The sequence below is a fragment of the Microcebus murinus genome, chromosome 7, assembly GCF_040939455.1.
Source record: "Microcebus murinus isolate Inina chromosome 7, M.murinus_Inina_mat1.0, whole genome shotgun sequence".
NCBI classification, from domain to species: domain Eukaryota; kingdom Metazoa; phylum Chordata; class Mammalia; order Primates; family Cheirogaleidae; genus Microcebus; species Microcebus murinus.
In genome coordinates, this window is record NC_134110.1 from 9,235,806 (window position 1) to 9,248,585 (window position 12,780).

General features: G+C 47.8%; 1 protein-coding gene across 8 annotated transcripts in view; it reads left to right on the top strand.

The window, feature by feature from the left end:
- The window catches only part of SV2B (synaptic vesicle glycoprotein 2B), a 158,273-nt gene that overhangs the window by 114,592 nt on the left and 30,901 nt on the right, over nt 1-12,780 (top strand). For all 8 annotated transcript variants that reach the window (XM_076004784.1, XM_020289073.2, XM_020289072.2 and 5 more), the window contains exons 3-8: nt 546-726; nt 1,094-1,245; nt 5,611-5,744; nt 7,183-7,272; nt 11,521-11,631; nt 12,464-12,552. In XM_076004784.1, coding sequence (XP_075860899.1) covers nt 546-726; nt 1,094-1,245; nt 5,611-5,744; nt 7,183-7,272; nt 11,521-11,631; nt 12,464-12,552 — 757 coding nt within the window. The remainder of the gene's footprint in view (nt 1-545; nt 727-1,093; nt 1,246-5,610; nt 5,745-7,182; nt 7,273-11,520; nt 11,632-12,463; nt 12,553-12,780) is intronic.

Genomic DNA, 12,780 nt, shown 5'->3' on the forward strand with positions numbered 1-12,780 from the left:
ACATTGATTATGTCTTGAAAAAAGTCCTTCTTGGGTGGTGACAGGATAGCCACCCTTGTTGGCAGTTGCTGTTTTTCACTCGCACCGAGTTTTCCTTCCCAATGTTTCCCATACCTGCTTTGCCACCCTTTACCCTGGGAATTCTCTCCTTAAACATAATCCCTAGAGAGAGGGCTTTTGCAGCACAAACACTTTTCTTGCTTAAAACATGAAATTACAGCGTTTCTCTTGCGTGCAGATTATGCATCCAAAGGAGCAGTCTTTAGGAAAGGTGCAACTATCCCAGTTTTGTCTGATCTGTGTTAGTCTGTGTACGTATGTGTAAATCTGGTGAGGCTATCTTTAGAAAAAATAACATTGGTAAAAGTCACATTTGTATAGCACTTCTAATTTGCCCCAAACATCTTATCACATTCCACCTTTTCTGTCTACGGCATGGAATTTCTAGGATACGTGAAAATGAGTGTTGGATTTTCTAAACATCAGGTAGTTTTTAATTCTCTTGTCTTCGCTCTCCATTCTCTCCCTCTCTCCCCTCCTCTCAGGGATGATAGTCTACCTAGGAATGATGGCGGGAGCCTTCATCTTGGGCGGCTTGGCTGACAAGCTGGGAAGGAAGAGAGTTCTCAGCATGTCTCTGGCCATCAATGCCTCCTTCGCCTCCCTCTCCTCCTTCGTGCAGGGCTACGGGGCCTTCCTCTTCTGCCGACTCATCTCAGGCATAGGGTACGTACCTGGAGAGCTTGAGCCCGGCTTTCCTAGGTCAGGGGTCCATCCATTCTGGTGCGCTACCTCTGCGTGGTACCTCTAGAAACCCTTGAACTGAGTTTTTTGTTTGACTTTCAAGATGCTATATTAAAGTGGAAACTTACAAAGGGTTAGGGTTAGGCTCTAAAATTAGTATATAAAGTAAAAACAATCTAAGACTGCCTCCCACCTGTAGACAATGGCCTGGCCAGTCTCTCAAATTCATTATTTTTTTTTTTTTCCCCCCTGCAGAGCCTAGGGGTTGGGTATGAGGCCACTTGGTTTCTGCTATATCCGTTTTTAGTGTATAACTTGATTCCTTCTCTCGGGCATTTTCTCTCTGCAGTATTGGGGGTGCTCTGCCGATTGTTTTTGCCTACTTCTCTGAGTTCCTGTCTCGGGAGAAGCGAGGAGAGCACCTCAGTTGGCTGGGCATCTTCTGGATGACGGGAGGCATCTACGCGTCGGTGATGGCCTGGAGCATCATCCCCCACTACGGTGAGCTAGCTAGCGCTGGCCTACAATAGCCCGGGGCCCCTGTGTCTGCAGCACCTGCCCCCTAACTACTGTGCCTGCCCTCGGGCCTATTCTGTGTACTCTCACACAGTTCCTGTATGTGACCTTGATCTTTCTAAAGGACGTCTAACATTGCAGACACATTGTTAATTTTAATACATGTCATTTTAGAAAAACATACTGTTTTCTCTCTGCCCCTCTTTCCTTTCCTCCTTCCCGCCCTTCCTCTCTTCCTCTCTCCCTTTCTTCTTTCCTTCCTTGTATTTGAAAGAATCTCAACCTTCATCTCCTCCAACAAGTTAGGCTTTGGCAACTCCATTCCATAGATGAGGGACATAAGAAAATCCAAGAGCAGTTGGTGACTTGCTCAAGGCCATGCCCCAGTATGGGGTAGAGTCCCGAGGGGTAGAGTCCTGAGGGGTAGTCCCGAGGCCCTCTTGGGTGCAGTATGCTTGTGCACTTTCTACTCTGGCACCTGCCGGCACTCCTGTTTGTCTGCAGAAGTGGAGCAGCCCTTACAGGCAAGGTCATGGTTTCAGCGGGACAATTTTATTCTCCTGGATAATTGTAAAACTGTATTCTCTTGGACAGAGACCTGGCAACCTTAACTCTTACTGTCAGTCTTGTCAAGAGCAAAGTAGGGAGAAGGCATTAGGTTTTGAATTCGATTATGCTTTTTGAGTATACTGAGTCATACCATCATCATCCTTGAAGATCATTTTTGGGAAACCACCAATTCTGAGTCTAGACTCTGCCATGATTTAGAATCCTGTAGACTTCTAGGTGGTAGCAGACAACTGCCCCTGAAGCTAACCAACACCTCTCTACTTGTTCATCTTTAGATCTGACCCTCTCTGTGTTCTGAGTTAATGGAGGCTCCATAGATAATCTTTTTTTGGAAACAGGTTCTTGCTTTGTTGCCTGGGCCAGAGTGTAGTGGTGTTATCATAGCTCACTGCAACCTCAAACTCCTGGGCTCAAATGATCCTCCTGCCTCACTCAGCCTCCCAAGTAACAAGGACCATAGGCACACACCATCACCCTTGGCTAATTTCAAAATTTTTTGTAGAGATGGGGTCGTGCTGTGTCTCGCAGGCTGGTCTTGAACTCCTGGGCTCAAGTGATCCTCCTGTCTTGGCCTCCCAAAGTGTTGGGATTACAGGCATGAGCTATTGCACCTGGCTTCTACATATATCTTTTTAGGAAGAAGCTTTGGTGTGTAGACAACACCTACTGTGTTGGCTAAAGTGATACTGGGTGCATTACCCTGATAAACTGATACACCCTGAAATCTCAGTGGTCTTACGCAATAGACGTTTCTCACTCATGTAAAGTCCGGCTGGTGTTTCTGATCTGAATGGTTTACATACACGTCCCTCCTCTGCGGGTGGGGTTAGTCCCATCTAAAGCACTTGTCTGCAACACAGTAGGGAAAAAAGGGCAGGAGGATGTTGTGAGGAGAGTTGGCAACCCCCACTTCACACACACAAACACACACTATTGTGTAGCTGTCTGATTTCTAAGAAAGCAATATCAGAATTCAAACTGGGAGCATGTTGACCAGGATGAATGGGGTGCCCATGGCAGAGAGGCCACGTGGCTACTAGCTGACCACTGCAGGCTGACAGTAGAGCTTATATTTTACCCCGGATAGACAGGACATGTCCCTATTGGTATGCCTGTATGAAATCTGAGACTTTGGCACTCATTTAAAATAGAAGCCTCCCACATGATCAGGCTTGATTGAAGCAGGCATTCACTTGGGGAAAACCCACCCTAGAAACATGGCAGACTAGAATCAGAGTGTTAACAAGAGCCGTTATTTATTTTAAGCCTCATTTTACCAGGACCAGATGTTTGGTCCACAGTGAACCAGACATTTGATGATATTTCTCAATGTACCCAAGTCATTAATCCTCTAACAAATGCAAGTGTAACTACAGAAAGGAGACCGAAGTTTGTGTGTACAGCCTGTGTAACCCATTTAATTGCTTTTGCAAGAATGAAGGGATGGGAGGTCTTGGCACCAGAAATTTGGGTGACTGACTCATTGAGAAAGAATATTACAAAGCTTGGAATGTTTTCCTGGGAACTCACAGGCATAGCCCAGAAAAAATGGATATATTATGGGAGATTAATTCCCACTGTAGGCAGCACCACCAGCTGTTTGTGAAATCCTGACAGAGAAAAAGTAGGGCAGGCTAAAAGATCAGTGAACACAACAATCCCTGCCTCCAAATTAACATTGTTCCAAACATTCGGAAGCAGTATGCCATTTAATTTTATTTAGTTTAGGGCCCCAAGGATGTGCCCAATGAATGTGATAAATGCAGATTATTGAAATCACCAACCAAAACCATAGAGGCATGAGGCGATGCTGAATTTTGGAAAATTTACACATGTCACTGTAAAGAAGAAAAATTATTTTGAGGCCGAATACTTTATCAACATACCTTCTTCTGCTCCCCCCTGCCCTGGCTATCCATCTGAGTTTGATTGCTGTGTAGTTTTGATCAGCCTGACTTCTGATGATGCCAGAATGCTTTTCGCACATGAGCAGAGAATGTGTAAATATTACTACGGTTTTCTCTTCCTCTTTCTAGTGTTACTCCCAGGAGAAAGGAAAGGCTTTTTGATTAAAATGAAAAGGAACAAACAAACCCCAGTGAGATGAGAAGAGACCAAGCTGTGCAAAAAGAGATTTGATTCTGGTTGAGAGCGTTGGATGAAGTGTATGTTCCGTTGTTGTGGCCAACTGTGTCCTCATGGACAAGGTCCCACGTTTTCCCACCTGGTATCCCTCTGCGTAGTCCTTCAGTTGTGCAGATAGAGTAGAAAATACCTGCTGCAGCAGTAGATATGGGTTAAGAATCTATTCCTAGCAGAATAAGTTGAACCACAATGGGGAGTAATAAGAATTCAAGACCTAAGCGCTCCCCACTGGAGTTGGCCATGTGGTATGTTTTTTAAGTAAATGAAATAGAAATTTTATATCCAAATAGTTATTACCCTCTAAACTATATAAGTTGATATATGTGTTTATATAGCTTTGTCTTTTAAAAAATACTGTTTTAACTGCCTTCAGAAATACTTTAGCGGCATGAGAGAGAACCAGCCTATTTTATAACCTCAGCTTTAAAAAAAAAAAAACAATTTCTTTGCTGATCTTTGGTGTTATTTATCTGTTTTATTCAATATCGTTGGCACTAAATGCCATTGTAGCTATTTCTAAAAATGTCAGTTCTGCCCTGAGAGCAGGTGAGTTATTATGGGTTGCCAGCAAAGCTGTGGGGTTATCATTACCTGCGTTCTGCTGCTGTGAAAACACACCAACACAGTAATGATGTAGTATAGCCAGGATTTGGAAGGAACTCTGATCTAGGTGATGGCCAAAGTCCAGGCTCTTTCCACTGTGTTACTTACAAGAGGAAAGTTTGCTACCCGTGGGGATATTCGAAATAATGTTTGAATGTAATTTCTGAATATGAGTTTTAGCAGTGCTTTGAATAATGACAGCTGAATGGAAGCTAGTTGCCTCCACATTCCAATGACGGTAGGATGCATTTGAATGTAGACGTTCAGTTTCTTATTAAAAAAAAAACATGTGGCTGCATTGTGACTTACAGTGTTTCTCAAAGTGTGGTCCTGAGTCCTTGGCACTGGAATCACCTGGAGCTGGTATCGCCCTCCGCCCCGGGAAAGAGGGAGCCCTCCCTGCTCTGGCCTTCCTTGGGCTGCACCCTTTCCCATGAGGCAGGGGGTCGTGAGCCCATGACTTTCTCTCAGCCTCCATCCACATCATGCCCTGGCCACTCAGGATCCAGAAATTTCCCAAAACTCAAGGAATCTGACGAGTGTGCCCATTCTCACCACGGTGGCGTGTGGTGTCGCCACACATGTGGGCATGGCCTCTCACCCTGCAGGAGGGGCTGGGGGAGGGGAAAGAGGGGAGTCCGGCAAGGGTGGGCGTGATTCTGGGCCTGGCCTATTCTTCTAGCTTGTTATTTGTCAAGGGAGGTGGATAGCACATCTTTTATTTAACTTATGTTAACTTAAAATGTAACGACTATATAGAAATATGGAATGTTGCTTCTATTTGTACTCGTGGCCAAGGCTCTGGAAGTGTCAGGCCAGGGCCGAACCCAGGGATTTGTCCGAGTGCAGATTCCCAGCTCCTGTCCCTGACTTACGGCTCAGGGGCTTTGGAGGTGCAGCTGGGGGAGTCTGCGTCTTAACCAGCTCCCCTGGCTGCGCTCTTGTGTCAAGTGTGCAAGCCAGAGCTTCAGAGGTACTCTTCTGTAGCGGGAAAGAGCATGTTCTAGAAATCCTCTGATTGCTCCTTCACAGGCTGGGGCTTCAGCATGGGCACCCATTACCACTACCACAGCTGGAGAGTGTTCGTCATCATCTGCGCTCTGCCCTGCACCGCGTCCTTGGTGGCCCTCAAGTTCATGCCGGAGAGCCCAAGGTTTCTGCTCGAGGTGAGTCCGTGCCGCCCTGCCAGCGTGACAGGGACGAAACAGCCACGGTCCCAGCCCCAGTCCCATGTCCTCTCCTGCCTGCACGTTGCTCCCCCAGGTGGCCCGACCTCCCTCATCATCACACCTGACTCTGGTTCTGCTGGCGATGGCCTCAGGTCATGGATTCATGGACAGCCAGCACCAGGGGCCCAGATGAGGCGGAGCAGGGGTGAGGCGTGGTGCTGGAGGGTGGTTCGTGGTGCCCATCCTCCCCGGAGGCCTGATTAGGAGGCTCTGTAAGGCTGCATGCGTGCGTGTGGTCTGCCCGCGTTCCCGCGGGGACATCCGTGGCACAGCTCAGTGCTGCTCCCAGGATCAGTGCTGCTTCCAGATTGTAGCCATGCAGGGCCCTGAGCCCCCAGAAAGCTGCGCCCGGTGTCCCGAGCCTGCCACCTGCGGGGCTGTCTGGTGCTTGCAGGGGTCAGGCAGGCCAGGGGCTGGCGCAGGGCAACAGGGTTTGGAGGCTTTCTCAGCCCTCATCCCCAGAGCCTGCCTGTCTGCCTCCTTCTGGAGCTTTCCGCAGAGTGGTTCTCTGTGCTGAATTTCCTGCCACCCCCTGACCAGGTGGCCGAGGCGACAGGACGTTGTGCACCTTTTGTTGTGTGTGAGTTTCCTAGAGCTGCTGTAACAAAGTACCGCAGACTGAGTGACTTGAGATGACACAATTTTCTCCCAGTTTCTGAGGTTGGAAGTCCCACATCAAGGTGGCAGCAGGGCCGTGCTCCCTCCGCAGCCTGGAGGGGGGATCCGTGCTCGCCCCTTCCCGATGCTGGCCGTCTGCTGGCAATGTTTGCCGTCCCTTGGCTGGCAGCCACATCACTCTGATGGCGCCCTTGTCACGTGGCTTCTCCCCGAGGGGCTCTGTCTTCGCCTGGCTGTCCTCTCACAAGGACACCAGTGGCATTGAATCAGGGCTCCACCCTACCCCAGTATGTCCTCGTCTTGATTTAGCTAATTACACCCGCAGCAACCCTGGTTCCACCTGAAGTCACTCTCTGCCAGACTGGGGGTTCGGACTTTAATGTACCTTTTTTTGGGTGGGGACAGGATTCAGCCCACGGCGTGTTGCTTTTTGCTTCATCCCATCAGCACAGAACGTGGCTCCCACCCCCGTCCATCCGACTCGCAACCGCGGGTGGTTACTCGGTGTGGAATGATGGTATTGACAATACCCGGCATTGGTGTCTTGCAAGCACAACCTTATTATTCTTCCAAGAGTGTCTGGGGACAGAAACTTGTCCTAGTCTGTCACAGGCCCTAGACAGCAGTGAGTCCTTGTCCAGTCTCCTCACAGCCGGGTAACAGCATTCCCTTTGAGTTTGTAGGGCTTTCCACCCCGAATGAATAGAGGGCACGTTCAGCGGTGACTTTTTCACGTCGCTTCCCTTGGTCTTACCAGATGGGCAAACACGATGAGGCCTGGATGATTCTGAAGAAAGTCCATGACACCAACATGAGGGCCAAGGGGACCCCGGAGAAGGTGTTCACGGTGAGTGTGGGGCCGCCCGTGCCGAGAAGAGGGCGTTCTCCCCTCCACTGTTTTGGTTTGCTAAAAACAAAAAGACCGAAAACCTTATTATGTAAGCACGTAACAGAAAATTTGTCAAAGACAGAATAAAACCTTTGCTATTCCTATCACACGATCATAACTATTCTTTGCATTTTGCTGGATACCCTTCTAGGTTTTCCATTAGGTAGCTAATTGTTAAAAAAAAAAAATGAAAAACTAGAAAAAACTAGCTATATTCACATGGGGATGAGCATATGAACACAGATTTACATAAACATATTATGCAACGGTGCAGTGCTCATAATCATTTTATATGTTGTCTCATAGTGTTCAGAACCACCATTTTAATGAACATTAATGTTAGGAACATTAACACAGTTTTCCTGGATGTGTCTCTGATGTTAGAAGTTTATTTACCCAGTTTTATTACCTTGTTCCTGAAAATATTATTGCAGTGAACCTTCTCATGCACACAGCTCCTTCCCCTTCACGTTCTAGGTTTGTTTTCTGAGTGTCGACTCCTAGAAATAAAATTACTTGCTCAAAGAGTATGGATATTTTGATAGCTCTTGAGATATATTTCTAAATCACATTTCAGTAGGGTTATGCCAGTCTACAGTACCACAAGCAATAGGGGACCCATTTCTCTACACCCTTACCAGCATTGGCTGTTAGCCTGAATTTCGTTTCTCGCCAGTGTGAAAACCTGTACATGGTGATGTTCGTGAAGATGTTCTGCTAGTTATGGAGATGCAGTGTTCCTGCCTGCCACGCCCTGGCCAACTGGAGGCAATAGCCACCTCTGTGTACCTGTTTCCATAACTTTCTTAAAGTTCACGCCCACTTCTTCAAGGAAGCCTTCCTGGATTAACTCCCACCTACCTTCGATTCACTGCTTTGGATTCTTTGGCTTCCATAATTTCAGTCTTGAGGAAAACATTTGCCCTTGTTAACCTTTCCGTTAAAACCACTCATTCTCGGCCGGGCGCGGTGGCTCACGCCTGTAATCCTAGCACTCTGGGAGGCCAAGGTGGGCGGATTGCTCAGGGTCAGGAGTTCGAAACCAGCCTGAGCAAGAGCAAGACCCTGTCTCTACTATAAATAGAAATAAATTAATTGACCAACTAAAAAAATATATATAGAAAAAATTAGCGGGGCATGGTGGCGCATGCCTGTAGTCCCAGCTACTCGGGAGGCTGAGGCAGGAGGATCGCTTGAGCCCAGGAGTTTGAGGTTGCTGTGAGCTAGGCTGATGCCACAGCACTCACGCTAGCCTGGGCAACAAAGTGAGACTCTGTCTCAAAAAAAAAAACAAAAAACAAACCACTCATTCTCAGGTAGGACACATGGTGGCTAAACGTCTGCACCCTGAGGCCAGGCCGTCTGGGTCCAAATCCTGGTTTTGATACTTTCTAGCTGTGTGGCCTTTCGGCAAGCTTCTCTCTGTGCCTCAGTTTCCTCTGGGTCACTTCATACAGTAGCTTCCACACAGTGGTGCTCAGCCTGGGGTTTCCCAACTTCGCTTCTGGAAAGACCACTTCTAGACCAACCAAATGGGCTTGCCCTACTGGGAGCCCCTTTTTGGAAAAGGGATCCCACATTCTCACTTGATGACCCAGTCCCATGTGTTAAAAGATAAACTTTGGCACACTAAAATTTTAAAGAATTTATTTGAGCAGACGGCAATTCCTGAATTGGGCAGTTCCAAACTGGGAGTGGGTCAGGGCCCCACTGAAGGGCAGGAGGGCGTGGCTTAGCAGGGTGGATGAGGAAGCAGAGAGAAGAAATTATCTGATTGGTTAAAATTTGAGCGGTTGCATTTTTTGGACTATTCCTGTGGGAAGGTCAATATACCCAATGCCCAGTTGGCCACCTATGATTGGCTGAGCTCAAGTTCCATTTTGTTTTAAATTCTGAGCTAGGTTTTGCAGGAACCCAGGGCATTGGAGCCACCGCAGTCTAGTGGCTTCCCATGTAATTATTTTAACAAGGGTGAGCAGCCTGATGTTGCAGAATGAGATCTCACGAGGCCTGGAAATCAATAAAAACTTCACGTTTCAAAGACAGAGCTAAGCCTTTTATGTTAGGACCGGGGTTCCTCATTTCAGGCGGGAAAACGCATCCCGAGGAAGACGGTTCGGGCAGAGATCAGTGAGTAGGGGGCTGGGAAATGCTGGAAGTGTGTTTGATCCCAGCACAAGTGCCAGTTACTAGGTTTTGAGTATAACTTCTGCTTTTAGTAGTTTCCACCCAGCAGGAGAAAGGAATTTAAAAGGTTACAGGTGCAGTATTCCATACGGGCTCGATCACATGAATTATGTAGAAGTACATGACTGCATGGGCCAGAAAAAGGAAAAAAAAAGAGAGAGAGAGACAACCAGGGAGTGTTGACTGAGCCCAGAGGGCTGGCCCGCGGTTGGCAGTCAGGCGTGAATGAATATTCAGCCCAAGTTGATGGTGTTGCCTGTTTTATCCCGTCAGTAAATGCACTCGTAAGTGTGCTCGGTGGCCTGGCAGAGGACCCTGGGGAAGGCAGGAATCTCAGCTAGTGCGCACGCTAACCCGGATGCCTTGGGAAGCCTGGGTTCTAGCAATGCCATTAGGTGCCTCAGGAGCTTCTGAACTGCCACCTGCCAGGTGTCCCCAGTTTGAAACCTTTGGAAAGGGAAGGAGCCTAAGGGTTCCGCTGAGAACCTCTGTTCTGCGGGGCTGGGGCAACACAGGCCATCCTCTAATTTAGACTGCATTAAAGACAAGCATTCTAATTAATTGTAAATTAGAGTAATTGTGCTCGAAGTTGTCAACACACCCACTCCCAAATCCCTAGAGAATAGGGTGTTATTTTTCTCCCAAGGAGCAAAAAAAAAAAAAAAAAGGAAAAATTTACATTTGAGTGGATATCTTAATGCTTTGGGGTATGGTTTTTAAGGAGCTTCAGGAAGTGGTGTCAGTTTCCCCTTCTGGCCTCCTGTGGCTGTGACTGGGGTTTGTGATAACCGTGGGGTGTTGGATAACTTGAAGCCCAGCTCCAGCCAAGAGCCGTACCGCAGAGGCTGCTGTGTTCTAACTGGGGGTGGGAGGACAGTGAGCCCAGGAGCGAGCAGCGCGATTACGTCCGAGAAATTCCAGGGAAGAGAGCAATGCGTTTACCAGGTTCTCAAATGGGTGCCCGGCCCTCCCACATGTGTCAGAACCACTGTTTTTAGGGTTTAGGAAAGCACAGCCGTGCTGGCTTAGACCGAGTGCTCGGGAAATGCGAGTCCATGTCCACGTCCAGGGACCGTTTTCCTGTGCGTGGATCGTCCAGCCCCCATCTCTGTTCCTTTTTCTTTGTCTCCTCACATTCTCAGTCCTCTGGCTGAAAACAGAGACGGAGACACTCAGATGACTCATTTTTATTCCTAGGGAACAGGGTTTTTTGGAGTTGGTGATGGAAGCTGTTTTTGAATTCTTTTTGAGTATGCTCTTCCATTTCTTTTATGCATTAGAGGAGATTATCCACAAACATGGACCTTGATAACTTGACTAAAAGAGACTCTGTGACCAGGAATATCCTTAAGTGGGTGATTAGCTGTGCAGTTTGATGGCTGCTTTACACATTTGACTAACTGGAAAGTCATCGTCTAGGTGAGCCAGGATCACTCACTGGGGCCGCACACACTGGGCTTGTTAACTCTTTCCACACCCTTAATGGGAACGCTGAGATCTGCAGCCTTCTCTCCACTCCCGAGCTCTTTGATTTCTACCAGGAAAACCAGGAATAGCAGAGGGGCCTTGATTTCTCTTGTTCTCTCGTGTTTTTAAAATATCTTAAGTAGCAACACCCCTTCCCCACACAATTGCCTACATGGGTTCTAGACTTCTGTGATGTCGGTACCCTTTCAGGATAGAGTTGTGAATTTTATGGTGGCATCAACTCTACTGTGGGCAACTCAGGTATAAATGGGAATTCAGTGTGTTATGGACCCACTAATATAAGTTTCCCAAAGGCGTGATTTAGTGAGAACAAGATTCTTGTTCATTTTGTCTGCAGTGCAACGTATCCACCTGAGAAAGATCACTGAGAGATGCTATGCACGCCTTTGGTTCAGAAACATGGAACTAGAGGGTCATCAAAGGCTCCTCCAGCCCTAAGTCAATAACGTCAGTTACACTCAACCTAACATCGAAAAGGAAATTCTGACACAGAGTGGGGTTAAGATTCTGCCGCCTATCTTTGCTTTTCAGGTTTCCAACATCAAAACTCCCAAGCAGATGGATGAATTCATCGAGATCCAAAGTGCGACAGGAACTTGGTACCAGCGCTGGCTGGTCAGATTCAACACCATTTTCAAGCAGGTATGGTTGGGAACGCGTGCTGGATGAGAGGGTGGCTCTGTGGGGGTCTGTCACCGTAGTGGATGAAGAACGAAGACTCTGGACACCCCCATCCACCTAAGGCAGCGTGATGTCAAGGAAGCACCCCAGGTGGGGATGTCTGGGTGCCCCTAACTTGCTGTGGACTTGAAGCCACAAACTCTCAACCTTACTTTCTTTTCTTTTCTCGTCCTTCCCAAGGCAGGGCGTTTGAATGTAGATAAAACGGCTAGTCCGAGTAAGCATCCTTCTCTCTAGCAACTTCTCTTTAAATAATCCATGGGAAGGAAGAAATGAGTGGAACGAACATCCCCTTGAGGTTCGTTAGTGATTCCCGAGAAAGATTCTTCGCGAAGGGCAAGGCCGTTTCTCCGGAGCACTGGCTCCTGCAGGCGGGGAGGAAGTGAGCTGTGGAGCGGGTGGGCATCTCCCCGGCCAGCGCCCGTTGAGACTGGACGGTATTCACTGGGTGTGGTCGACGAATGTTTGGAATATCACCCCGCCCACAGGCAGGGAGCAGAACTCACTGTTCGAGGTCTTCCAGTGCCTTGAAATCCTGACTCAGTGTGCTTCCAGCTACATTGATGGAATATCGTGTCCCCAGGGAAAATGCTGTCAGACTGTCAGAGCATGAGGCCAGCCTATAAGAAGAGAAGGGCTCCCCTTGTTATTTGGATAGAATTGGGAGATAGTTGGGCGAGAGAACCCGTTCTCTCCACGGGTTCCTAGGCAATGTATCAGAGAATCTGAGAAATAAGCTCTTTCAAATCACACGTTCCCGCCTTTAATGGTCCTTCTCTGGCTTGGGTTACAGGTGTGGGACAATGCTCTTTACTGTGTGATGGGACCCTACAGGATGAACACCCTGATCCTGGCCGTGGTCTGGTTTACCATGGCTTTAAGGTAAGCTCTCTCTTACTTAAGTTCCTTTAATTTCCCTGTGCCTCAATTGCCTCATTTATACATCGCAGATTACAACTGGTTCAAACTCATAGAGTTTCTACCAGATTGGATGCTCTTTTTTTTTTTTTTTTTTCTTAGAGACAAGAGTCTTGCTCTGTTGCCCGGGCTAGAGTGCCATGGCGTCAGCCTAGCTCAAGGCAACCTCAGACTCCTGGGCTCAAGTGATCC